Source organism: Chelmon rostratus, chromosome 2 (genome assembly GCF_017976325.1).
Source record: "Chelmon rostratus isolate fCheRos1 chromosome 2, fCheRos1.pri, whole genome shotgun sequence".
NCBI lineage: Eukaryota > Metazoa > Chordata > Actinopteri > Chaetodontiformes > Chaetodontidae > Chelmon > Chelmon rostratus.
The window spans coordinates 2,402,108-2,428,774 of NC_055659.1; the positions used below are offsets into that span (position 1 = coordinate 2,402,108).

The following is a 26,667-nucleotide window of genomic DNA, read 5'->3' on the forward strand; positions in this document are numbered from 1 at the left end:
TTGACCTGATGGATATAAAATGTCATCGCCTCATCATTTTATCCAAGCAAGACATATGTGTGAAACTTTGTCATAATTAGTGTGAGAACGCTTCAGTTTGTGTCCGTGGCACCTTTAACCCTGCAGCCACCAGGGTCCCCCGGTGACTCAAAAGCCTTAATGCAGACATGATGATGTGTAAAATGCATAAAAACACAAAATGACATCCACAGATACAAACAGCTCATTTAATATATAAACACATCAAAAGGCAACAATTGCTTATAACAAAGCAAGCCAACATTCATTAACACCTGAACCTGTAGCTGTGTTTAAGCTCTGTCTAAAATATGATATCCACTGGTTGTCTTTACCAGCACTGAAAAGATGAAGAATCAGCACTGTTTGGCATTACTTCACTGTGTTACAAAAACTTGTTTGAAACATGTTGCTGCATCAGATTCAGAATAGGCAGATATTTATAAAAATCAATTAAGCTGATGAGGTCGAACATTAAATATATTGTCTTTGTGCTGTTTTCAGTAGAAAGTAGGTCCAAAGTGATTTGCATACTACTGCATTCTGTTTTTTACATTTGTGTCCCAATGTTTTAGGATTGGAGACTGGATGTATATACAAAAGAGATTTTAATGGAAGCCTGAGAACCAGGTTTCTGCTGGTCTGAGAGGTCACCTGATTATTCAGGGCATCTCAGCTTTTTGAGTCTCTGAGCTTTTGGAAGTAAACATTTGGATCTGATGCAATCAACATGATCTCTTAATCACCTCCCTTTTTAAGTTTTGTTATCTCATTCTTTATCACATAGTTTACCTGTTTTGTTCAGTTGTAGCTTCATCTGATTCATTAAAAAAGTCACAAAGTCTTAACAGCAACTGGACATTCAAGTTTCACAAAGATCTTGCGCACACACGCACGCACGCACGCACGCACACACACACAAACAAACAAACAAACATCTTCATCAGGAGTGGACGTCTTTTTTATCTCTGTAACAAAAGTTTGTCTTTCCTTCAAACCATGTCTGGAAACATGTCGGGATAGATGTCTTCAAGACGAGACTCTGCAGAAAAAAAGACAAATATATATTACATAATGTCTGGTCAAACTGAAGGGCTTATAGAGTTTTCTATTTGAGAGGAAATAAAGGTTTCAGCAGTGAGAAAATGTTTCTAAGTGTGTAAATAAATAATAAATGAGCAGATTAAGTGATAGTAAAAAGACACCAGCTGACGTCACGTTGGGAACTGATTTCCTGCCCGGGGCATTTAAAAGACGGCCCGCAGTGTCAAAGGTTTGATGGTCCGTGTAATCAGGAAGCGAGAGCCACCGCGCTATAATACAACAATACGAGTTCAATGATGTACGGTAAGACTGTGAGCTGATGCATCTACAAAGTAGATGCTGTCAGATGCTGTTTTTCTTATAGTTGAAACTGCTTTCTTGGCAAGGATTATTGCTTTTGGTTGTTTAGTTTGAGGTTGCATTGCGTGGACCATCGACTACCTCACCAACAGACCACAGTATGTGAGGCTTCATGACTGTGTATCGGACGTGGTGGTTTGCAGCACCGGGGCTCCACAGGGTACTGTACTCTTTCCTTTCCTCTTCACCCTCTACACATCAGACTTCAGACACAACACAACCAGCTGCCACCTCCAGAATCTCTCTGACGATACAGCCATCATTGGATGTGTATCACAGGGGAACGATTTGGAATAAGGGGAAGTCATCACTAACTTTGTGGACTGTGGACTGGGACATTACTGAGGACTTTTTATGACTCTGTGGTTGCATCTGCAGTCTTTTACGCAGTGGTCTGCTGGGGCTGTGGAAGCTCTGAGAGGGACAGAAAGAGACTGAACAGACTGGTCAGGAGAGCTGGCTCTGTCCTGGACTGTCCTCTGGACACCACTGAGGATGGAGGTGAGAGGAGGATGTTAGCCAAGCTGACATCGATCATGGACAACCCCTCCCACCCCCTGCATGACAAAGTGGGGGCCCTCAGCAGCTCCTTCAGTAACAGACTGTTGCATCCACCCTGTAAAAAGGAACGCTGCCACAGGTCCTTCATACCAGCAGCTGTCAGACTGTTCAACTCCAGAGTTGCTTAATTTAGCACTGAGTCCATATTCAGACTGATGTGATTCATCACACACCTATTATCTGGTCATATTGCTTTTTACACTCTCATTGAGTACTCTACAGATCAGTACATGATAGTATTCTACTGTGAAAAATACATATTTATTTCTCTGCAACAGCATTAATGCTGTAGTCACTTTATCCACCATGTGCAATTTGTGTAAAGTGTGAAATGCAGAAATGATACACTGAATAATTGAGAAAAGTTCTGAAAAACAAATAAGAACATGAATTTGTGCACAGTGAATGGGTGATAGTATGAACTTGTCATTTCCTGTTAGCCTGGTAATGAGTTCTTCCTCCACTTACAGTGAAGTGGGCACAACAAAGCAACATCAACATTAAAAAACAGTTTGACAATTTGGGAAAAATGTTTAAGGTTTCAGCTAAAATAAATGTTTAGACCATCATCGATTCACTAAATCAACTGAATTATGTGTCTGCCTGAGCTCAGCAGGCAAAACTTATTAGGCAGCAATGACAGCAGCTAAGGGGGGTGGGATGTTTGGTCTGAGGGGGTTCAAGCTGTCAGACTCTGAAAACTCCTGCTACAGGTATAAACAGTTCATGTCTGGGTACCACAGGAATGTATGTCTAATATATATATAGCAGCAGTTCTATCAGAACATTTCTTCAGTGAAAGAAGAGCAAAGAACGTCTCTGAAGGCTTTTCTCCATGGAAAACAAGTTTTACTCTTCTCCTGAATGGCTTCAGCAACAGTCCTATTACATCACGTTACATTATGTTAAGAAGGACGGCCCTCCAAAAATTGTGTCTTAGTCCACTGAAGCATTAATCTAATTCTAACCCATCACTGTCTCAACATCAGTGCTGGTGCTCCTTGTTGACTGGTTGTTTTGGTTCAATGTTTGGAGGCTTTGTCATGTCAACATGTCAGCCAGAGCAACAGTGAGGCTCACTGATGTGTTTTAATGGAGCTCTATGACTCAGAGGAAGAAGCTCGATCAGACTTTGATCACAGTCTGAAAAATACTGAATATTAACAGCCTCATATCCTGTAAAATCTTGCTCCATTCTTACTTTAAATACAGTTCAGGTCTGTGGAATAAAATGACAATAAACATACAATAACCCCTTGTGTACTTATCACCAGTAGAATACACATAAAGAAGTCAGATTGTTGCTATTGCTGCTGGCCTACGTTCAGATATTGATGTTTAACGTAAAATGAAATAATTCATTATATCCAGTATGATGGAGACATGTGATTCTCAGTTTACACATTAAACTGCTGATATGTAATTTGAGTCCTGCTGTCACAGTTTTACTTGTTGTCAGTGGTTTAAACAGAAGACTAAATGGACAAAGAAGAACAGCTGTAGTTAAACTTGACCCATAACGACAGCTGAAACACAAAATATGAAGATTAAACATTCAATGAAAGCACTCACCAACAACAAGCCTAATGTGGAATGTTTGCCTTGGCTGAAGAAGTGGAAAATCACAGGTGTAGTCTCCACTGTCAGCCACCATCGTATTTCTGATGATGATGGAGGCGTTGCCGTGCTTCAGTTCATCGCTAAAATGTGAGACGCGACCTTTGAACTGCTCATCCTGACCTGCTCGCCCGTTATTGTAAAGAATGCCTGCATCATACAGGAAGACGTTCTTCTGACCATCTTTCCTCCAGACAAAGAGCTCTTGTTCAATGTTCTGCTTGGTGTTGAGGGAACAGGGTAAAATGACATCACTCCCTTCTGGCACGACCACTTTTTTGACAGCGGGCCCTGAAAGATGAAGCACATCAGAATCCTTAATTTTAATAAAAGAAAATCAGGTTAAAGCAGAATATCAGGTAACACATTTACACTGAAATTCCTCTGAAACACTTTCAGATTCAGTTAGTTGACAGGTTATTTATGGATATTTTCATGCTGCCATCATTTAATTATATTTTATCTTACGTGTATATAAAATACCTGATGAGTCACATGACACAGCCCACTTTGTTTGGTTCAGTTTTTGACAACTCACATTTAGACTGAAGGCTCAATATGTTGTGTGTTTGAATCTTACAAATTATTCGATATAATAATACATCACTGCAGAAATGAGGAAGTATTCAGATTACAATGTTTGGTCACAGTCGTGTCATCGTGATGGTCATCATTGAGGCCACAGTTTGTAGTATAGCTGCTCATTTTCACATCCAGCAGCAGCAGAGACGCTGCACCACCGAACACACGTCTTGAACCTGTGACATCACTGTTACACATTTAACAACATGTGACAGCTTCAGCTTCCACCACGACTGACCCTGAACAGAACTAGAATCAGAAAAACATAAATCATGTTCTGCTCTTTGTGAAGTTTTCATAAGGGGCTGAGTTTAGTCTCTGAGGTGATGTTTAAAGTCAGAACACTACAGCGACGTCTTCAAGTGTTTTCTCATTTAAAGAACGATGCCAAAACACAGCTGCCAGCCTGGCTTTACAAAACCAGTTTCAGAGATCAGCAAACATTACTTCACTGATAAACTGGATTCAGAGGTATGTGGTCACATTTTCTATTTTGCTGTTTGTTGCTAATGACGTGTATCAGCAGACAGACAGAATGTGTCCACTGAGAAAAGGGGAAACAGGAAGTGACTGATACTCACAGCTCTGTTTAAAGGCAATAATTTGACATTTTGGGGAAGAAAAGCGTTGAACCATTGATTTAATGGTCAGCTGTAATGTTTTTACAACTTTTTTTTTTTTTTGTTTAGATTTTTTTATGAATGTAACATAATACATCTTATATCTGAGAAGATGAGACATTCTTGACATGAGATGGTTACAAAGTGCCTGTTCTGTAGATGCACATCATGGATATGTGGATACAGTCCACTGTACAAACTTACCTTTATAACACAGTATTTTTCTGTGTTTTGCAGCTCGAAGCAAAAGAAGAACTACAACAGCAGCTAAAACCACCAAGAGAACAGCGACCCATCCTGTGACAGGCAGTCTGCTGTGTGTGGCCTCAAACAGTTTCTCTGAAACACATCACAAAACACTGGTGTGACATTCTGAGTGTGACTGAACATCATGTACAGAACACTGGTTATTACCTTTACAAAAAAAGGCAGCAATGCTCCTAAAATCTATGAAAACTGAAGTGACACCATATGAACATCTGAATTATTTGCAGATTAAAACACCACGAGAGAGAAGCTCACCTGACAAAGCCACCTCAGCATGTATCACGTGTCCGATCTCCTCCTGTGAGGCTACACAGTGGAAGCGGTTGGTTGTGGTCTTGGTCACAGTAGTCCAGAGGGTGACGTTATAGCGGTTTTCTCTTTCTGAGACCTGTGGTTCTTCAGCAGGAAGGACGCTTCCATCACTGTGTTTCCACTGCAGCTTCGGCTGTGGAGAAGCACCTCGAACGTCACACTTCACCCGCACCCCGAGCTTTGTGATATCAACTATGGTGATCAAAGGCTCTGCAGCTGCACCTGCGAACAGAGTTAAGAACAGCTTCAAAACAAGTCTCAGCAGGAGAAATGTCACTTTCATCCCTCTCCTCTTTGTAAATATTCAGTACAATGTGCACAAGAGGGTGAAAACCTTCAGGGAGTGTGACAGGACATGACATTTCAAACATTTTCACCTTCTTCCACCTTCTTTAGTAACTCTTCCTCACTGGAAACAATATTTCTGATATTCAGACCACGATCATGACAGCGGCACACATACACCTGACACCTGCAGAGTCTGGACTCATGATGCAATAAAACATATCAACATTTCTTTGTTTTAAATTTAGTAAATGCATCATTCTCTTCTGCACTAAAGTAATGCAGAAGTGATACACTGAATAATTGAGAAACTGAATTGACTGAAGACCATTGGCATGATTAATATTTTGCCGTTTATCATAAAAATGCCAAACATTCGACTTCTGGTTTGGCAGCAATGAGGAGCGCATCTTAACTTCGAAGCTCCCTGACCCTGCTTTTTAAGACGCCGTATTTTTGAGAGTCAAACTAGCATAAAGTAAGATGTGATTAAGGCGTTGATGTTATGACAAGGGGAAGAAGGAATACATCTGTGCGTGTTAAAAAACAGCCTCCTTCAACTACAGAGAAGTCTGCAGAGGAGTTGGATAATGGCAGCCATTACGAACCTGCGGAGCTATTGCTACAAGAAGCTAACAACATGACAGACCTACAAACAATTCTCCGGGAGTTGAGAGAGTTTCGCCGGGAGAACGGGGAGTCTCTCCGTGAAATTAAAGACGACATTAAAACTGCTAACAAGAGAATAGACGAGGCTGAAAATCGTATTACAGAAACGGAAGAAAAAGTGCAAGTGTTGGAGGAAGCTGTGTTGGAGATGCTAAAACTACAGGAGAAACTCGAGACCAGGCTCACTGACCAAGAGGGGCGCTCTCGACGGGACAATGTGAGATTACATGGTGTAACTGAGGGGTCGGAGGATAATTCTCCCTCGATGGCAAGTTTTGTGGAAAACCTACTTAAAGAGAAGCTGGGTATTTCCTCCACCACCAGCCTTAACATTGAGAGGGCTCATCGGTCTATGGGCCCTAAACCCCCACCAGAGTCTCCCCCGAGATCCATTGTTGTCAAATTCTCCAGCTACACAACTAAAGAAGAAGTTGTAAAGTTGGCCTGGCAGAAGAAGGGATTCACATACCGGGATAGAAAGGTGATATTAGACCATGATTATGCCCCCGCTGTTCTCAAGAAGCGTCGGGAGTACTCTGAGGCGAAGAAGATACTGAGAGAAAGCAAACTACGCTTCCAGACCCCGTTCCCGGCCAGACTGAGGGTATTTTACGAGGAGGAGACATGTGTATACGACTCAGCAGCCGAGGCCACCAAAGACATGGCGAGACGAGGGCTCCCGGTAGCTGTACAACCCCCCTCCGACCTGGTCGACCGGCTTAAATCTCTGATGTGGTCCTCACCCCAGCCTCCGAAAAGAGGAGAAAATCCGGCAGAAACTCCCCAGTTGAGATTTAAAAAGAAACTGGAGGCTTTTAAGAAAGACTAACTATTATTAAAGGCTCTCCTGCACGGCTTGTAAGCTGAAGTTTCATCACTCCGAGGTAAAATCTGTTTTGATTTTATTTGTTCAAGGTTCAAGGTTCAAGGTTCAAGGAGTCTTTATTGTCCCCGTGGGGCAAATTGCTCTACAGCCAGCAGTAACAAAAACAGGCAACAATCACAAAAAAAAAACAACAACATATTGCACAGAGAAAATAATAGATGGGACAGTACATTAGTCAGTCACTTGTTCAGAAGACCTATGGCAGCAGGGACAAAAGAGTATTTAAGTCTGTTGGTCCTGCATCTTGGCAGGATGAACCTGCGGCCTGACGGGAGCAGCACAAACTCACCAACCAAAGGGTGACACTCGTCAGTGAGAATCGAGCGGGCCTTATTCAGGGTCCTGAGCTTGTGCATGTCAGCGAGATCATTGAGGTGAATGCCTGCAATTTTGCTGCACACTCTCACTATTCCCTGCAGTCTGTTTTTGTTCTTGAGGGAAAGTAAGCCGTGCCAGCAAATAAAAGAAAATGTCAGAACAGACTCAATAAAACAAGAATAAAACATTCTCATAAAAGTGCAGTCAACATTAAAACTCCGCAATTTCCTCAGGAAGTACATACGTTGATGTGCCTTCCTGCAAACAGCATCAACATGGAGATCAAAAGACAGCTTGTCATCAATGTTAGTACCAAGGTATTTGTAATTATGGACCAGCTCAATGGTTTGATCCTTGATGACAAGAGGAGGAGTGGCTGACAGATGTTTGCGGAAGTCTATCAGCATTTCCTTAGTCTTTGACACATTAATACACATAAAAGATGAGGAACACCAGTCTGTGAATTCCTTCACTACAGGGCCATGGTCAGGGTCGTCACTGCTCAGTAAGGACACGATTACTGAGTCATCTGCGAATTTCAAGATGTGACGCCCCACATGTTGGCTACGGCACTCGTTCGTGTACAAAACAAACAGTAATGGTGAAAGGACGCAGCCCTGAGGTGATCCAGTGGAGGAGACGAGAGTGTCTGAAAAAACACCATTTACCCTCACACGTTGTGGTCTTTCTGTTAAAAAGTCCATTAGCCAGGCTATTAGACCAGGATCGATGCTGTGGAAGTCCCTCAGTCTCTCTGCTAAAATGTGTGGCTGTATGCAGTTAAAAGCTGATGAAAAGTCAATAAATAAAAGACGAGCAAAAGTCTTGGCTCCCTCAAGATGAGTCAAGACAAGATTTAAAAGGGTGGCTAATGCATCCTCAACACCTCTGCCTGACCTATAAGCGAACTGCAGTGGGTCCAGGTTATCTTGAACACAGGTCAGAAGTGCTTCCTTGACAATCTTCTCAAAAGATTTCATGACTAGGGAAGTTAATGCCACGGGTCTAAAATCATTTAGTGATTTGGGGGATGCAGATTTGGGAACTGGGACAATAATGGAGTCTTTCCAAAGTGAGGGGACCTTATGAAGCTGGAGGGACATTGAAAAAATAAAAGTAAATATGTCTGACAGCTGGTCAGCACAGTTCTTAAGAACACGCCCTCCAATGCCATCCGGGCCAGGGCTTTTCCTTTCCTTGACTCCCCGGAAAAGTTTACACACTTTGCCCCTGTCGACAACAATATTCTGAGAGGAGACAACATTTTTAAAAACCGACAGTTCCTCATTAAAATTACAGTTGTTAAAACGGTTGTAAAAATTGTTGAGTTCATTCGAGAGCACCAGATCAGGCTTCCTAGTAAGAGAGACATGGCTCTTCTTTAATTGCATCCCCATCATTGATTTGACCCCCTCCCATGCGGGCCGAGAGCTACCTGCCCTTAGCATCCTCTCAACCTTGTCCTTATATTGGCATTTAGCAAGTTTAAGCTCCTTCTTAAGCTGTTTTTGGAAGTCCCTATATCTAGTAGTGTCACCCTGAGCGAAACAAATGTTCCTCTGATTGATCAAAGTTTTGACACTTTTTGTCACCCATGGTTTGTTATTGGGGTAGAGGAAAATTTCTTTTTGCGGAATGATGGAGGCCTCACAAAAAGAAACATATGATGAGACAACATCAGTTAGTTCGTTAATATCCTCGCAAACATTTGTGAACAAATCCCAATCCGTGTTGTGGAAGCAGTCCTGGAGGCAGTGGATTGAGTCCTCTGACCAAACAGGAACCAATCTTCTCTCCGGCTTGTTCCTCTTCAGGACGGGTTTGTAGGACGGAACTAAATAAACCGTGTTGTGATCGGACATGCCGAGTGGAGCTCTGCTGAAGGACTTATATGCTCCCTTCACGGATCCAAAGCAAAGGTCCAGACACTTCGCGTGTCGAGTGGGACACGTCACATATTGGTAGAAGTTACCCAAGGACTTTGACGGTTTGCAGTGATTAAAATCACCCAAGATAAAGTGCGGTGCATCCGGCGTTAACCCCTGCAGCCGCTGCACTGTTTTTAGCATAGCCTGAGTAGCTACATCAGCATTAGCCTTCGGGTGAACATAAACCACAGTAATAAATAACTGTGGGAATTCCCTGGGGAGATAAAACGGTCGCAGGGACACGGACAGAAGTTCAATGTCTTTGGTGCACAGTGTCTCCCTGACAATCACCGTATCACACCAGTTTTTATTGACGTAGAGACACACACCCCCGCCGAGTGACTTGCCGGTCACTGCGGGGTCTCTGTCAAGGCGGAAGGGAACTCCAAATCCATCGATCTCCAACTCCGACTGTGGATCTTGCTCCTTGAGCCAGGTCTCCGTGAGGGCCAGGATACATGCCTCCCTGTACTCTGCCAGGTACTTGACGTTACCCTGAAGCTCATCCACTTTATTCCGGAGCGACTGGACATTAGCCAGGATGACGGTGGGTAGCGGTATCCGACGGTGGCCCTGCCGCTTGAGCCTCTGCCGCAGTCCGCCGCGTTTCCCCCTTTTCCTCGCCCGCCTCGTCCCGTTCGACCAGCTCCGGTTCTTCGTGAAGGGATTCAACCGGTTGATCTCCGGAGGAACCGCTGTCGAGGGATCCACAATGCCCACCCCGGAGTCACGGAGCAGAAGTAAGAAGTCGCGGCTATACTGGTGAGGTTTACCACACTCACATACTCCAAGTAAAAAGTGGAATAAAATTGTTAAAATGAAGAGAATGCCCCCAAAACTGGGTTGGTTCCCTGCCGCCATCGTCTTCCACAAGTGGTTAAAAGAGTTAGTAAAAAGAGTAAATAAAGACACTAAGACACACTTAAAACACAGCCAACCAGACGGACACCTCACACACTGCTGCTGCATGTCGCCATAACCAGCGCCAAAACTCATGTAAAACTCATGTAGACACAGATATTGTGTGTAAGAGGATAAGAAGCTATACTCAGTGAAACGTCTGCATGTAGATATTTCCCCTGAGACATGATAAAAGACAATAGTCAAGGGTCACTGCTGGAGCTTATTTGTACGGCTGTATGCATCACGGAGCTACAGCAGAGGGCTCTCCACAACCTGGACTGAGCGGAGATATTCCCTCCGAGCCGTCATTTCACCTCGGCTCCTTTTGGGTCGCTAAGATGACCTCACACCGAGAAGTTCTATTTTTTATGATTAAATTTCGACTTTGTTACGTTGTTATTTGTTCTGTTTCATGTATGTTTGAGTAGCAGATGGGGAGGGGTGTTCACAAAGGTGACGCAGAATTTTTGGACTGTATGGAAGGTCAAATTGCATCAGTCAGAGTAGTTCTGGGTTCCTTGTAAGTACACTATTTCCGCCTTGTCTTTTCTCATTTTGTTTAAAATTTTGCTCCTTTTAATTGGATTAAGGACACCTTTAATATTATAAGTTAAGTTTCCCCGTCCATACTTTGGGATGCTAGTAAAGCTGTGATCAGGGGCAAAATTATAGCCAGATTGGCACTCCAAAAGAAACTTCGACAGGAAAAATTAAATAAGTTAGAACAGTCAGTGAGGGAAACACCACTCCTGATAATCTCCTTACCTCCCTTAATCTTCCTGTAATCTCAGATGATCAGAACTCTAATTTATTAAGACAAATAACAACTGAAGAACTGGAGAAAGCTATTACTAGACTAAAAACAAATAAGTCACCTGGTTCAGATGGATATACTGCAGAATATTACAAATCTTTTAGAGAGTCACTGTCACCATTATTACTAAGAACTTTCAATTCGATTCTTGGAGGAGGTGAAACTCCCCCATCATGGCGTGAAGCAGTTATTGCGGTGATTCCAAAAGAAGGTAAGGATAGGCTTGATTGTTCCAATTATAGGCCAATAAGTGTATTAAACCAGGACTACAAACTTTTTACTTCAATCATTTCCAAGAGATTAGAAACTATTCTCCCAGATATTATTAACCTGGATCAGACAGGCTTTATTAGACAGAGACAGACAAGAGACAATATTAGACGGACATTACACGTAATTAATCATATAAAACAAAACAATATAGAGGCTGTAGTACTAGGATTAGATGCTGAAAAGGCCTTTGACTCTGTAGACTGGTCTTTTTTATACAAGGTCTTACATAGATACAATTTTCATGAAAACTTTGTTAAAATAATTGAATTGATAATAAACCTACAGCAAGGATAAGAATTAATGGTACATTATCAAAATCTTTCAAATTGGAACGGGGTTGCAGACAGGGATGTCCTATGTCTCCACTTCTATTTGCAGTTTTTATAGAACCATTAAGTCAATGGATAAGACAAAATGAAAACATAAATGGAATTAAGCTGGGCCAAGTAGAACAAAAAATTGCCTTATTCGCGGACGACATTTTAGTATATGTAGGACACCCTAATTCATCCCTCCCTAATTTAATTAAAACTTTATCAGACTACGGTTCATTATCAGGTTATAGGCTAAATACCCATAAGTCTCAGGTTTTAACCTTTAACTACACGCCAAATCAGACTATTCGAGAGACATTTAAGATAAAATGGCACTCTGAACACTGATAAAATTTTGTCTTTGAATTATGACCCTTTAATTTCAAAAATTAAATCAGATATATCTAGATGGAGTCTGTTACCATATTTAACCATAGCACAAAAAGTAGAGGCCATCAAAATTAATATATTACCAAGGCTTTTATACCTATTTCAGACCTTACCAACAGAAGTCCCAGCCAGACAATTCCAAGAATTAGACAAAATAGTTTCAAGATTCTTATGGCAGGGAGGGAAACCTCGAATAAGATTTAAGACTCTTCAGTTATCAAAGGACAAAGGTGGACTTTCCCTCCCAAATTTGAGAAACTATTATAGAGCTGCGCAGATAAAACCTTTGGTGGATATATGTAACCCATCTTACACTGCAAAATGGAAAGAGATAGAATGCCAAATATCCAGTGATATTCCATTACAAGCTATAATAGGAGACAGCTCATTAGACAAACAGGTAAAAGAATGTAACCCTTGGATAAAAACATCATTAAAAATTTGGTTTCAGATGACCAAAGAACATCAAACTAAAGAACCATTTCAATTATTATCATGGATATCGTATGAATCAAACTTCTTACCTAATAAAATGGACACATTTAAAAGATGGTCAGAAAATGGGCTGGTAAAACATATTGATTTCTATAATAACGGACAGTTTAGGAGCTTTCAGGATTTGAAAGAGAACTACGGCCTATCAAATCAGGACTTCTATCGGTTTTTACAACTTAGAAATTATTCTCAAAAAATGATAAAGAAGGAAGATTTAGACAAAACTAATTCAGGCATTCTGAAGATCTTTCTAATGGCGTATAAGTCAGATCCAGGGGCAAAAATCATTTCTAAATTATATAATGGAATAGGGGAGCTGTATGGGCAGAGTACAATCTATATAAAGGAAAAATGGGAAAAGGAAGGTAACTTTTTATTACATTTGGAAATATGGGAAAAACTGAATGAACAACAATGGAAGAGTACCTCAGCCTTATTCTGGAGGGAATTTGGCTGGAAAAATTTTGTCAGATTTTTTAAAACCCCGGCACAAAATACATTCTTAAATAAAAATACTGCATGAAGGGGTTAGCCCAATGCTAACTCCTGAGATGTCTTCCCCCGGTGTGACCTGGTCGACGCGCTTCGCTTTGAGATACCGCGATTGTGTTGCTTCTTCAATAATCCACCGGCAGCGCTTGTTGCAACATGACAATACTTTATTGCTTTCTTATGCACCGATCGTGACAGATATCAAAGACCAAACATACAGCTTCGCAGTAATCCCTCCGTGCCACAGCGGTCAAAAACCGTTTGCCCCTTCCGGGTTGAACACCTGACGTCAACATACTTCCTCCTACCTTTATAGGTAATTCCAAATAGGCTGGCATTACAGCGACACCCCATGTTCACATCAGTGAATGACACACAGAAACCTCATAACAGATAACACACATATTTGGCTCCTACACTGCATGTTGGAGGTCTTGTGGGGAAGAAAAAGCAAATCACTATCATGTCTTTTGGCATTGCCCGTTGCTTTTGAACTACTGGACAGAAATTAAAAATAATATGGAAAAGGTGCTTAAAGTGCAAATTCCTTTTAATTTTGTAACATTATATCTAGGTTTGAGACCAGACAATGTTCTGGGTTTCCCAAATAAATATATGTTCAGTATCTTGTTGATTGCCAGTAAGAAAGCCCTCACAAGAAAATGGATGCTAACAGATGCACCCACGATTAAGGATTGGATAGCAGTAATTCATAGCATTTTTGTCATGGAAAAGCTTACTTTTGCTCTACGGTTAGAACAAGAGAGGTTTAATAATTGCTGGACATCCTGGAGGAAACATGTAGTTACAGTTACATCTGACTTTACATGGTCATAAGGTTAGAGCTGAATTTTCTGTTACCTGGGATTGAGGAAATGTAAAAACAGGAAAAAACTGTTTACATGATGTGCTGTAAGATTTGTTATGATTTTGTTCGAAATAAAAATTTGAATGAAAAAAAAAAAAAAGCCAAACATTCACTGGCTCCAGCTGCTCCAGCAATGTGAGGCTTTTCTTCTTTTCTGTGTTTCATCATGGTTCAGTGAATTTCTTTGTGTTCTGGATCGTTTGGGTTTTTGGTTCATCTTTAGTTATGCAGCTCTTTTGTTTCCTACACCTCCTGCTCTGTCTGCTGCACTGTTTGAACCATAAAGGTCAACATGAAGTTACTCTATCAAACCTTCTGAATGATACTGAGGCATAAAAAGTAGCAGCACACGTCACAGATACAGAGATCAGTGACATCATCACTCACCTGGGTTTTCACATGTTCGGTCTTTCAAGAGAAATGCTGAAAAACAAATAAGAACATGAATTTGTGCACAGTGAATGGGTGATAGTATGAACTTGTCATTTGCTGTTAGCCTGGTAATGAGTTCTTCCTCCACTTACAGTGAAGTGGGCACAACAAAGCAACATCAACATTAAAAATAGTTTGGAATTTGGGAAATATGTTTAAGGTTTCAGCTAAAATAAATGTTTAGACCATCATCGATTCACTAAATCAATTGAATTATGTGTCTGCCTGAGCTCAGCAGGCAAAACTTATTAGGCAGCAAACCACTTACTAATTTCCTGTTTGCTAGTTTGCGTCCTTGCAGAGAATTAGATGAGAAGATCATGTTCAGTAAACATGAAGCCAGCAGACGAGTCGGGTAGAAACAACAGCAGCTCAGGGGGGTGGGGGGTTTGGTCTGAGGGGGTTCAAGCTGTCAGAGTCTGAAAACTCCTGCTACAGGTATAAACAGTTAATGTCTGGGTACCACAGGAATGTATGTCTAATATATATATAGCAGCAGTTCTATCAGAACATTTCTTCAGTGAAAGAAGAGCAAAGAACGTCTCTGAAGGCTTTTCTCCATGGAAAACAAGTTTTACTCTTCTCCTGAATGGCTTCAGCAACAGTCCTATTACATCACGTTACATTATGTTAAGAAGGACGGCCCTCCAAAAAATGTGTCTTAGTCCACTGAAGCATTAATCTAATTCTAACCCATCACTGTCTCAACATCAGTGCTGGTGCTCCTTGTTGACTGGTTGTTTTGGTTCAATGTTTGGAGGCTTTGTCATGTCAACATGTCAGCCAGAGCAACAGTGAGGCTCACTGATGTGTTTTAATGGAGCTCTATGACTCAGAGGAAGAAGCTCGATCAGACTTTGATCACAGTCTGAAAAATACTGAATATTAACAGCCTCATATCCTGTAAAATCTTGCTCCATTCTTACTTTAAATACAGTTCAGGTCTGTGGAATAAAATGACAATAAACATACAATAACCTCTTGTGTACTTATCACCAGTAGAATACACATAAAGAAGTCAGATTGTTGCTATTGCTGCTGGCCTACGTTCAGATATTGTTGATGTTTAACGTAAAATGAAATAATTCATTATATCCAGTATGATGGAGACGTGTGATTCTCAGTTTACACATTAAACTGCTGATATGTAATTTGAGTCCTGCTGTCACAGTTTTACTTGTTGTCAGTGGTTTAAACAGAAGACTAAATGGACAAAGAAGAACAGCTGTAGTTAAACTTGACCCATAACGACAGCTGAAACACAAAATATGAAGATTAAACATTCAATGAAGCACTCACCAACAACAAGCCTAATGTGGAATGTACGCTGAAGACGTGGAAAATCACAGGTGTAGACTCCACTGTCAGCCATTGTCGTATTTCTGATGATGATGGAGGCGTTGCCGTGCTTCAGTTCATCGCTAAAATGTGAGACGCGACCTTTGAACTGCTCATCCTGACCTGCTCGCCCGTTATTGTCATGAAGTCCTGCATCACACATGAAGACCTCCTTCTGATCATCTTTCCTCCAGACAAAGAGCTCTCGTACAATGTTCTGCTTGGTGCTGAGGGAACAGTCTAAAAGGACATCGCTCCCTTCTGTCACGACCACTTTTTTGACAGCTGACCCTGAAAGATGAAGCACATCAGAATCCTTAATTTTAACAGAAGAAAATCAGGTTAAAGCAGAATATCAGGTAACACATTTACACTGAAATTCCTCTGAAACACAACTTTCAGATTCAGTTAGTTGACAGGTTATTTATGGATATTTTCATGCTGCCAGAATTTAATTATATTTTAATCTTACATGTATATAAAATACCTGATGAGTCACATGACGCACGTGTAACCAGGTTAAAATTACATCTTTATTTTTATGTTGGTACTTCACCAAATCCTGATATATACTGAATAACATTTGTTTTGAGCACATTTATGGTGCTTTTTGTAACCTGTTCATATTGAGGTGTTCATACCTGTACTGACACTTTAAGAAGTTGAACGTTTTTGTCGTCAGTGCAGCTACTCTGTCTGTGCTCTGCTCACTGAGAGGGGGTACGTATTATTTTCCTGGTTATGACTGAACATTTATTTTGCTCTGTAGTTAATAAAAACGTAGTAGTATGCACATATAAATGTTAGTTTTAAGACTGTGAACATGCAGCAGCTGTGTCATTTGAGTATAAACTTTGTAAATGCACTTTTTAAAGTTTTATTGTTGACACATGCTTCCAAGTGCTACAGGGTTTCCCTGTGTTTTTATCTGCTGACAGGGGAGTGATGACCTGTGAATGAGGAAGAGACTGCATGTCACAGAGTATTTCTGTTGATTTGTACAGATGCCACCACCACCATGCCATGTTCGTTAAAAAGCCACCAGTAGCTGTTTGTGGTCTGGGTCCTTCCGTCAGTCAACACCATCAAAGAGCACAACGTAGATCATACTAAAGTAACAGATTTGCATCCAGGCACACCCGTTGCACACGGCTGTGGCTGTTTGCAGCAGTTTCCATCTCTCTCCAGGCAGTAAAATTCTTATACTCTTTTTGTATATAATGTACAAATATAGTTCAACTTTATTTTGTGTCATTTATATTGTTGTCCCTGTCTTCAATTATTTGTACTGTCTCTTGTGCCTTTGTGTCCTCTGGGACGGGTTGTAACCGAATGGAATTTCGTTGCACTTTTGTAATGACAGTAAACGCTACTGATTCTGATTCGGAAAATGTTAATCAATTCAGGATAAACGATCGTGAAGATGGAAACTCGTTACTCATAAATAATTAGAAATTCAGTTAATAAAAACTGTAGGAGCCTAAATGCAGTTTATTTAGTAAGAATATTTTTTTTTTTAATATGCAAATTCATAAGATAACTAATAATGATAAATAATTTCATGATTGAGAAAGATTTAAATATTATTACATATGTACATTTCATTTATAGTGTATGAGTAAGATAGGACTCTTACTGTGATATTTAGAAAACCCATCAGTTAACATGGTTGCCATGGGAACGGGGTCAGGTCCGGGGTCAGCAGGAACAGAAAGGAGGCTGGAGCGATATAGTTTTTTGACCTCGCTCTCTCTCTGCACAGAATTTCTTAACGGTGTGGAAAGTTATATTTGTGTATGTTTTCAACGTTTTGTAATGTTGCTTTAAGTTTGCAAGTAAACAGTTAAAATCAAGAAGTGGACTCGTGGATTTATTTTTGAAGTGTTTTGGATACGAGGGAGTCTGACGAGCGTCAAGCTCAAGCTTCAGTAAGGGCAGTAAGGACCTACAAAAACGATGATTGATGGACATTTTACAGACCGCCTGTAGATAATAACACAACCAGGGAAGCTGGTAAAGAACCAGAAAACAAGGTGAGCTACCTGTCTCCACAGCCCGGAAACAACAGCCGCATTACGGTGTCGCTGGTCATCTTTATCCAAGCTAATTAGCTAAAGATAACTCAACTTCCTGTTACGAGTGTGAATGCGTCATGAGTGAGCTAACGTTAGCTTACGAAGTGGACATTAACTTTATTACCGTCTTCATATGCAGTTATTGTTCCGGACAGAATCAGGATCCAGAGATGAAGAACCAGAAGCTCCTGATGTGTGAACTTTTTCCTCGACATGTCCTGAAGTGACGATGACGGACTCCGTTAGCTCCCGATGCTAAGCTGCTGTTAGCTGACGACGAGACGACATCTCACGGTGATTAACGCTAACTCAGATATTTAAACCTCCCAAATAACGTGGTAGCGGATATCTGTTAAACACCCGCACAAGGCGATATAATCGTATGTTTAAAGAAGTGAATATTTAACGCTAATAACTGTAACTTCGGAGAGGGAACTTCCTTTCTGAAGAACTAACTAAAACTGCATCCTGTAACACGGCAGTTTTATGTTGAAGTTCCGCAAACTGCTGGTGCAACAGACGCAACTTCCCCCTGTGAGCCGCACACAACAGCTGGAACCTGAAATAAGGGAATATAACGTGTATTTATGATAGTACTTCCTTTATTTAATTTCTTTGACCAAAAAACAAAAGGAGAGGTGTGCTGTGTTTGGCACTTGTAATCACACACTGAAGTATTGGTTTGGAGACTTTGGGTCACACAACACTGATTCAAAAATATATAATTTCATAATTCAAATACTTAAATATACAAGTCTAAGTACTAATATACAAAATAAAGAGATGTTCCCTCTGTAGGCCGTGTGATCACACCTGTTACTGGGTCACAGTGTGAAAGAACTTGGAAAAAAATCTAATTTTATAAAAGAAACGTATTTGTACAAAATGAAGAAAGAACTAATATCTAATATAAATGCATGTGCCCATGTTATCACACATTTTGCTAATTTAATTGAGATATCTATAAAATAGAGTAAAAGTAATCACCACGGCCTAATAGAAATGTGTGTGTATGTGTGTGAAGATGTGTGCATTCATTTGGAGTGACAGGGTGATGTTTTGAAATCTATTATTCAGAGACGTTTGACTTTTGTCTTCAATATTTATCAAAAATATCCAAACCACAAACTGATGGTTAAAATAAGTTACCACGTGGGGCGTTTTAGTACGATTTTTAATAATAATCCTCAGTTAGCATGGAGATACTGAAAATAATGACATACTACTATAGGCGACTATCCTGATCCACTTAGCCGCCGAGAGGCTCAATTAGGGAGAAAAAAAAAAAAAACATACGTTGCCCGACGCGCTGACTGATGTTTGTGTTCAAACAATAACTTGCTCCAAAAGCACTGCTTCGTGCATTGGTGATTAAAACAGCACTTACATCAGAAAGGCAGGAATTCCATCAACAACAAAATCAAGCGGTCAGCAAAAAGTGGCACTTCCCGTTGACCCCCTCTCAGTTCAAAAACCCAACACCAGGTGAACAGCTGACTATACCACCTCTGATGCTGACGTACCACCACCACGTGACCCGCCTACCCCAACGTGACAATACAATAATAACAACAATAAATTACCACGGCTACAGCTGCCACACAGAGCTGGCCTCTACAAGCACAACAATGATAATAAGAAGAACTGCGAGAGAACATGCTCTGACATTACAACGTCACTGTGAGTAGGATGGTGTGATAAAACATGATTATGCGTTGTTCTTTGAGGAAAACCAGTATAAAGTCTAAATTCAACTTGACTGAAATTGCACGCTAAAAAGAGGATTATAATTATTCGTTGCTTTTTGCGATTGTATCTGAATCTAGACAGACCGGGACAGCAGTTAACAGCGACACTATCTGCACCGACATGCACCAAGACAGTAACGTTATGCAACAACAGTCTATTATGTCTATTTATGTATATATGTCTTTTTCTTTTATGTGGATTGCTTGTTCAGTTTTCCTGTTGATGTAATTTTGAACATCTCTCCAAAATATTCTAGTGTACATACAGCGATAAAACAGATGGCAAACTGTTTCTTCCTCAGCTCCGCAGAAACCACAAGAATACTCAATATCAATCTTAAATCTCTGTGAGCTTTTCTTCACTGGATATATTTTATGCATTATCTTATAGGAGACCTCCTTAACTTTATTGTTCAAGCAGAATTTATCCCCAACTTGACAAATTTTCCTCCAGTCAGTATCCCCATACAGTGAGGTCCAGAAGAATGTTGCTGAGGGCTCAGTTACAGTCAGCATGAGGCTCCTGATAAATTTGTTCCAACATTTATTCTCAGTAATGTCATTAACAGTGAGAAACAGACCCCCGCTCAGTGGATCTGCCATGGAGGCCTCAGTGGTTGGTCCTCTGATCAGCTGCAGCACACTCCTCGGTATGGCATCAAAGACCACCGCATATTCCTTTGGGGTAATCGGAAACTTGAATTTATCGAGAAATTCACCGTACCTCAGTAACTGTCCCTCAGCATTCACAAGCTGTTTGACTAATACAATACCATTCTCAACCCAATATTTACAGTACAATGATTTATCTTCATATTGAATATTCTTGTTATTCCAGATTTAGAATGTAGTTGGTGAGAAGTTATGCTTGTATACCTTTTCCCTCGCCAGCAGTGCTTGTTTATGAAAATTTGCCAGTTTAACAGGCAATTTGTCAATCTTATAATCACACTTCAACAGGAGTTTTAGACCCCCAACTGAGTTAGTTAATTTAAACACAAGATACTTGTGCTCGAAAAAGCCCCTCGGACCTAGACAGCCTTCAGTTCGCCTACAGAGGGAATCGGTCCACAGAGGATGCTGTCTCCATCACCCTGCACACAGCCCTGACCCACCTGCAGCAGCCCAACACCTACATCAGGATGCTATTTGTAGACTTTAGCTCAGCTTTTAACACCGTCATCCCAGACAAGCTGGCGCTGAAGCTACACGCAGTGGGTCTGCCTGCATCTCTGTGCCACTGGATCAGAGACTTTCTCACCAACAGGCCTCAGGTGGTGAGAATAGGGAACATCACATCATCCCCTCTGGTCCTCAGCACGGGCACGCCACAGGGTTGTGTGCTCAGCCCGGCCCTCTTCACCATGTTTACTCACGACTGTGCTGCCATCCACCCCACCAACACAGTCGTGAAGTTTGCGGACGACACTACAGTAGTGGGTCTCATCTCAGATAACAACGAGACCCACTACAGAGAGGAGATACACCAGCTCACCCAGTGGTGTTCAGCCAACAACCTGGTGCTGAACACAGGGAAAACCAAGGAGGTCATTGTGGACTTCAGGAGGTCCAGGAAGACGGATCACGCCCCCCTCCTCATGGACGGAGAAGTGGTGGAGCGTGTGGACAACATCAGGTTCCTGGGCCTCCACATCACATCTGAACTCTCCTGGTCCATGAACACCTCCCGCCTGGTGAAGAAGGCACAACAAAGGCTCTTCTTCCTCAGGAAACTGAAACAGGCTGGACTCTCCTCTCGGCTGCTCGTCAATTTCTACAGGGCCACAATTGAAAGCATCCTCTGCCTCAGTGTGACAGTGTGGTATGGCAGCTGCACGGCACAGGAGAGGAAACAACTGGCACGGGTGGTTAAAACTGCACAGGGCATCGTGGGCTGCCCCCTCCCTGACCTAGACTCTATATATGAAGGCCAGGTCAGGAAGAGGGCGAGATCCATCGCCACGGACCCCAGCCATCCGGGCCACAGACTGTTTGTACCGCTTCCATCAGGAAAGCGGTACAGGAACATCCGCACCCCCACTAACAGACTGAGGGACAGCTTCTTCCCCAGAGCTGTGAGAGCTATCACCCCCAGCAGCCCCTCACTGCAGTGAGAGACTGTGAGAACTGTGAACACTGCACACCGCACTTTACACCTCCACCTCCACCTGCACCTTCCACCTCCACCTGTTTAGTATATTTTATTGCCTTAGTATATTTTCATTCTGTTATATTTTTAATTGCTTTTACAAATATTTTTACTGCATGTTTATTTAATTTTATTGTAGTTATCTTAATTTTATTCTTTCTAATCTTCTTATCTTTCTTACTATCAGTTCCTAACATGGGGGTTGCAATGAAAATTTCATTGACATGTTCAATGACAATAAAGACTCTTGAATCTTGAATTGAATCTTGAATCTACAATGCTACCACAGGCCTAGATGCCAAATGTAACTGCCGATTGCCACACTACCATCATCTACCCCTGCCTTTCACCAACTGCACCAATAAAAGCGGGGTGGGAATACAAACCCTGGTTCGGGTAGGGGGTAGAAAGTGAAGAGGTAGTCAAAGATGAAAGTAGGGATTGGATACAGACCCTTGTTCGGGTAGGGGGTAGAAAATTTAGAGGGTGCTGAAGGTGGAGGCCTAAACCACAGACTAGATTTAACAGCCTCTTCTAACATTCAGCAGCAAACAAAACAGGAAAACAACCAAAGATATGGATACAGCCTGCCAGGCTAAGTGGAGATTTCAAATATTACACTTGTAAAAGATAAAAAAACAAACAAACAAACAGCATACATATAGCCTAGCTTTTAATGATTGTACCTTTCCTGAGCTTTTGACACCACATGCAGTTAAATATAAGCCATTCTAAAGCATTGCATTAAAACAAAAACATAGAAAGAGCAAAATGGTATGTTAGCTCACAGCATTTTAAATGTTAGCATTTTCCCCCTCACACATATGCTAGCAACTTAAGACACAAAAATGACGGTCAGAAATACAAGACTTCCGGGTTTTCTGAAAAGTTTAGCAAGAATTTTTCAAAAGTAAGTCTTTTAATAGAGGGGCAGGACCTACAAAGCCTACAATAGTAATGCTATTACCTGTCACAAACGCATCCCACTTGTAGCCAGCTAGCAAATTTAAGTGGAAGGCGCCCTCTGATGGATGCAGACAGAAGTACAACTTTCGGTTGCAGGATGAGCACAGGTGGCTGAGTCTGACAAACGACTCACTTCCAAACCCCCCCCCCACCACCACCTGATCTACACTTCGTCTTCCTGGATCTCTTCCTATTGGGAGAGCAAGAACATTGGGTGGGGAAAGCAGAGCAGAGGAGAGGTGTCTTGTTCGGACTGTATCCTCTTCTCCTGCCGGATTAGGCATGTCCTCGCAGTGAAACAGCTGACCCTGAAACAAAACCTCTACACCCCACTTCAACCGGACAAACCCTGGTCTTCCATCCCCTCTGCTCAGATTCTCTCTTTAAATCTGCATACTTAGTCTTCTTCCTGTCATAAGCTGCCTCCACTGAATTTTCCCAAGGGACTGTTAACTCAATAAAATACACAGTCTTTTTACTCATGGACCATAAGACAATGTCCGGCCTCAGATTACTATAAACTATTTCCTGGGGCACAACTAGCTTTCCTCCCAAGTCGACCTGCATTTGCCAATCATCAGCCCCTACCAGGCAGCCACCTACCTGCCTTCTCCCTGACTTAGCAGCTCTATTTTTCTCCCCCTCTCGAACAAACTGCACATCTAACCTCTCCTTTCTAGAACTTCCAGAATTCACCTGCTTCCTTCTCTCTTCAATGCCTGCGGCTAAGCTTCTCAGCACCTGATTATGCCGCCATGTATACCGGCCTTGTGATAAGCTAATTCTACAACCTGACAAAATGTGCTTTAAGCTTGCTGTTCCTGAGCAGAGTGGGCACGATTGATCGCCCTGTACCCAGAGACTTAAGTTGGCAACACATCGTATGTCACCCCTATCAGAAATTTAATACGGCCTTGCTCCATATTCCACAGGTCTCTCCAACTAAGTTTCCTCTTCTCAACACCTTCCCAATTCACCCATTGTCCCTGTTTGGCTTGACCAACTGCTTTTGCCCCCCTTAACAACTCCTCCTGCCTACGCACCTGTTCCACTACAAGCTTTCTTTTCTCCTTTAGACCTGCTTTGTTCCACACAGGTTTGCCTGGGCCAAGCCCCAAGCCTCCCCCGCCAAATTGAACATTTCCTACTATTTCTGCATGCCTAAGAGCTGCCTCTGCCTCCTGCACTGCTGCCCTTGGGTTCCATTTCCTCCCCCCAGAAGGATTCGGAACCACATTGCTAACTAACATGTCCTTACTCTCAGATAATAAAAGTTCTGTCCTAACCTTAGTGCATTCATGAAGCCAGCAGCCAAATGTTGAACTATTGAATAAATGGTCAGTTGTAATGTTTTTACAACTTGCTATGTTTATGTTTAAACATTCAGAATGAGAACCAGAGGATTTATTAATCAATTAACTCACAGTGGATTTTTATATGAATGTAACATAATACATCTTTTATCTGAGAAGATGAGACATTCTTGACATGAGATGGTTACAAAGTGCCTGTTCTGTAGATGCACATCATGGATATGTGGATACAGTCCACTGTACAAACTTACCTTTGTAACACAGTATTTTTCTGTGTTTTGCAGCTCGAAAAATAGAACTAAGAACTACAAAAACAGCTACAATTCCAAGAAAGAAACCAGCGACCAATCCTATGACAAGCAGACTGCTGTGTTTGTCCTGAAACAGTTTCTCTGAAACACATCACAAAACACTGGTGTGACATTCTGAGTGTGACTGAACATCATGTACAGAACACTGGTTATTACCTTCACAAAAAAAGGAAGCAATGCTCCTAAAATCTATGAAAACTGAAGTGACACCATATGAACATCTGAATTATTTGCAGATTAAAACACCACGAGAGAGAAGCTCACCTGACACAGCCACCTCAGCATGTATCACGTGTCCGATCTCCTCCTGTGAGGCTACACAGTGGAAGCGGTTGGTTGTGGTCTTGGTCACAGTAGTCCAGAGGGTGACGTTGAAGCGGTTTTCTCTTTCTGAGACCTGTGGTTCTTCAGCAGGAAGGACGCTTCCATCACTGTGTTTCCACTGCAGCTTCGGCTGTGGAGAAGAACCTCGAACGTCACACTTCAGCCGCACCCCGAGCTTTGTGGTATCAACTATGGTGATCAAAGGCTCTGCAGCTGCACCTGCGAACAGAGTTAAGAACAGCTTCAAAACAAGTCTCAGCAGGAGAAATGTCACTTTCATCCCTCTCCTCTTTGTAAATATTCAGTACAATGTGCATAAGAGGGAGAAAAACTTCCGGGAGTGTGATAGGACATGACATTTCATACATTTTCACCTTCTTCCAGGTATTTAGTAACTCTTCCTCACTGGAAACAGTATTTCTGATATTCAGACCACGATCATGACAGCGGCACACATACACCTGACACCTGCAGAGTCTGGACTCATGATGCAGTAAAACATATCTCGACATGGTTTTTGTTTTAAATGTACTAAATGCATCATTCTCTTCTGCACTAAAGTAAAGCAGAAATGATACACTGAATAATTGAGAAATTGATCGATTGAAAACTATTTGCATGATTAATATTTTGCCGTTTATCATAAAAATGCCAAACATTCACTGGCTCCAGCTGCTCCAGCAATGTGAGGCTTTTCTTCTTTTCTGTGTTTCATCATGGTTCAGTGAATTTCTTTGTGTTCTGGATCGTTTGGGTTTTTGGTTCATCTTTAGTTATGCAGCTCTTTTGTTTCCTACACCTCCTGCTCTGTCTGCTGCACTGTTTGAACCATAAAGGTCAACATGAAGTTACTCTATCAAACCTTCTGAATAATACTGAGGCATAAAAAGTAGCAGCACACGTCACAGATACAGAGATCAGTGACATCATCACTCACCTGGGATTTCACATGTTCGGTCCTTCAAGGCAAGTTAAGGGAAAACAAATAAGAACATGAATTTGTGCACAGTGAATGGGTGATAGTATGAACTTGTCATTTGCTGTTAGCCTGGTAATGAGTTCTTCCTCCACTTACAGTGAAGTGGGCACAACAAAGCAACATCAACATTAAAAATAGTTTGACAATTTGGGAAATATGTTGAAGGTTTCAGCTAAAATAAATGTTTAGACCATCATCGATTCACTAAATCAATTGAATTATGTGTCTGCCTGAGCTCAGCAGGCAAAACTTATTAGGCAGCAAACCACTTACTAATTTCCTGTTTGCTAGTTTGCGTCCTTGCAGAGAATTAGATGAGAAGATCATGACGAGTAAACATGAAGCCAGCAGACGAGTCAGGTAGAAACAACAGCAGCTAAGGGGGGTGGGGGGTTTGGTCTGAGGGGGTTCAAGCTGTCACACTCTGAAAACTTCTGCTACAGGTATAAACAGTTAATGTCTGGGTACCACAGGAATGTATGTCTAATATATATATAGCAGCAGTTATATCAGAACATTTCTTCAGTGAAAGAAGAGCAAAGAACGGCTCTGAAGGCTTTTCTCCATGGAAAACAAGTTTTACTCTTCTCCTGAATGGCTTCAGCAACAGTCCTAATACATCATGTTAAAGGATAATTTTTGTTTTTTACAACCTGGACTTTATTTGTAGCATTAAATACGACCATTTAGACACCCCGACAACTTTGGTGGCATTTGGAGTCGTTTTGAAGAAATTAGCCCCAGAGGAGCGGCGCGTATATCCGTATAATGCGAGTTATCAGGGCACCCGTGCGTAGCCTCTATAAACGCATAATCTGCGGCGAAACTCGTTCATATTCCAATATTTTGTTAAGATATGCTGGTGCTATTCCCCTCTGAGCCCGTGGTGGCATGTTATCAACATCCAGTGTCTCTAGACAACTACTTCTGACGTGGATGACGTCATTTTCGAGCGCCGCGCGCTGCGAGCAACCAGCCACAACACGGCTAACTCCGCGGCGGTCAGCTAGTTTAGC

At 41.6% G+C, this 26,667-nt stretch overlaps 1 protein-coding gene across 2 annotated transcripts; it reads right to left on the reverse strand.

Annotated features, from left to right (window-relative positions):
- Nucleotides 1–213: 213 nt before the first annotated feature.
- LOC121618182 (programmed cell death 1 ligand 1-like) lies at nucleotides 214–26,273 on the reverse strand. 2 transcript variants are annotated; one of them, XM_041953526.1, is made up of 8 exons: nucleotides 24,613–26,273; nucleotides 24,289–24,429; nucleotides 15,748–16,077; nucleotides 14,404–14,439; nucleotides 5,325–5,603; nucleotides 5,007–5,141; nucleotides 3,556–3,891; nucleotides 214–1,060 (listed from the first exon to the last, which is right to left on the reverse strand). In XM_041953526.1, the coding sequence occupies exons 1-8, from the start codon at nucleotides 24,950–24,952 to the stop codon at nucleotides 1,011–1,013; spliced, it is 1,647 nt and encodes a 548-aa protein (XP_041809460.1). In that variant the 5' UTR covers nucleotides 24,953–26,273; the 3' UTR covers nucleotides 214–1,010. The 2 variants fall into 2 exon arrangements, with proteins under 2 accessions (XP_041809460.1, XP_041809469.1); XM_041953535.1 differs by lacking the exons at nucleotides 24,289–24,429; nucleotides 24,613–26,273 and adding an exon at nucleotides 17,986–18,355.
- Nucleotides 26,274–26,667: the final 394 nt, after the last annotated feature.

Excerpts from the sequence above, each read along its gene's own strand:
- LOC121618182 (XM_041953526.1), bottom strand. The coding sequence starts at position 24,952 with ATGAAAGTGACATTTCTCCTGCTGAGACTTGTTTTGAAGCTGTTCTTA. Across the intron at positions 16,078-24,288 it reads AAAAATACTGTGTTACAAAG|GGTCAGCTGTCAAAAAAGTG; the intron begins GTAAGTTTGTAC and ends TTCATCTTTCAG. Across the intron at positions 5,604-14,403 it reads CCGAACATGTGAAAACCCAG|GTGCAGCTGCAGAGCCTTTG; the intron begins GTGAGTGATGAT and ends CTCTGTTCGCAG.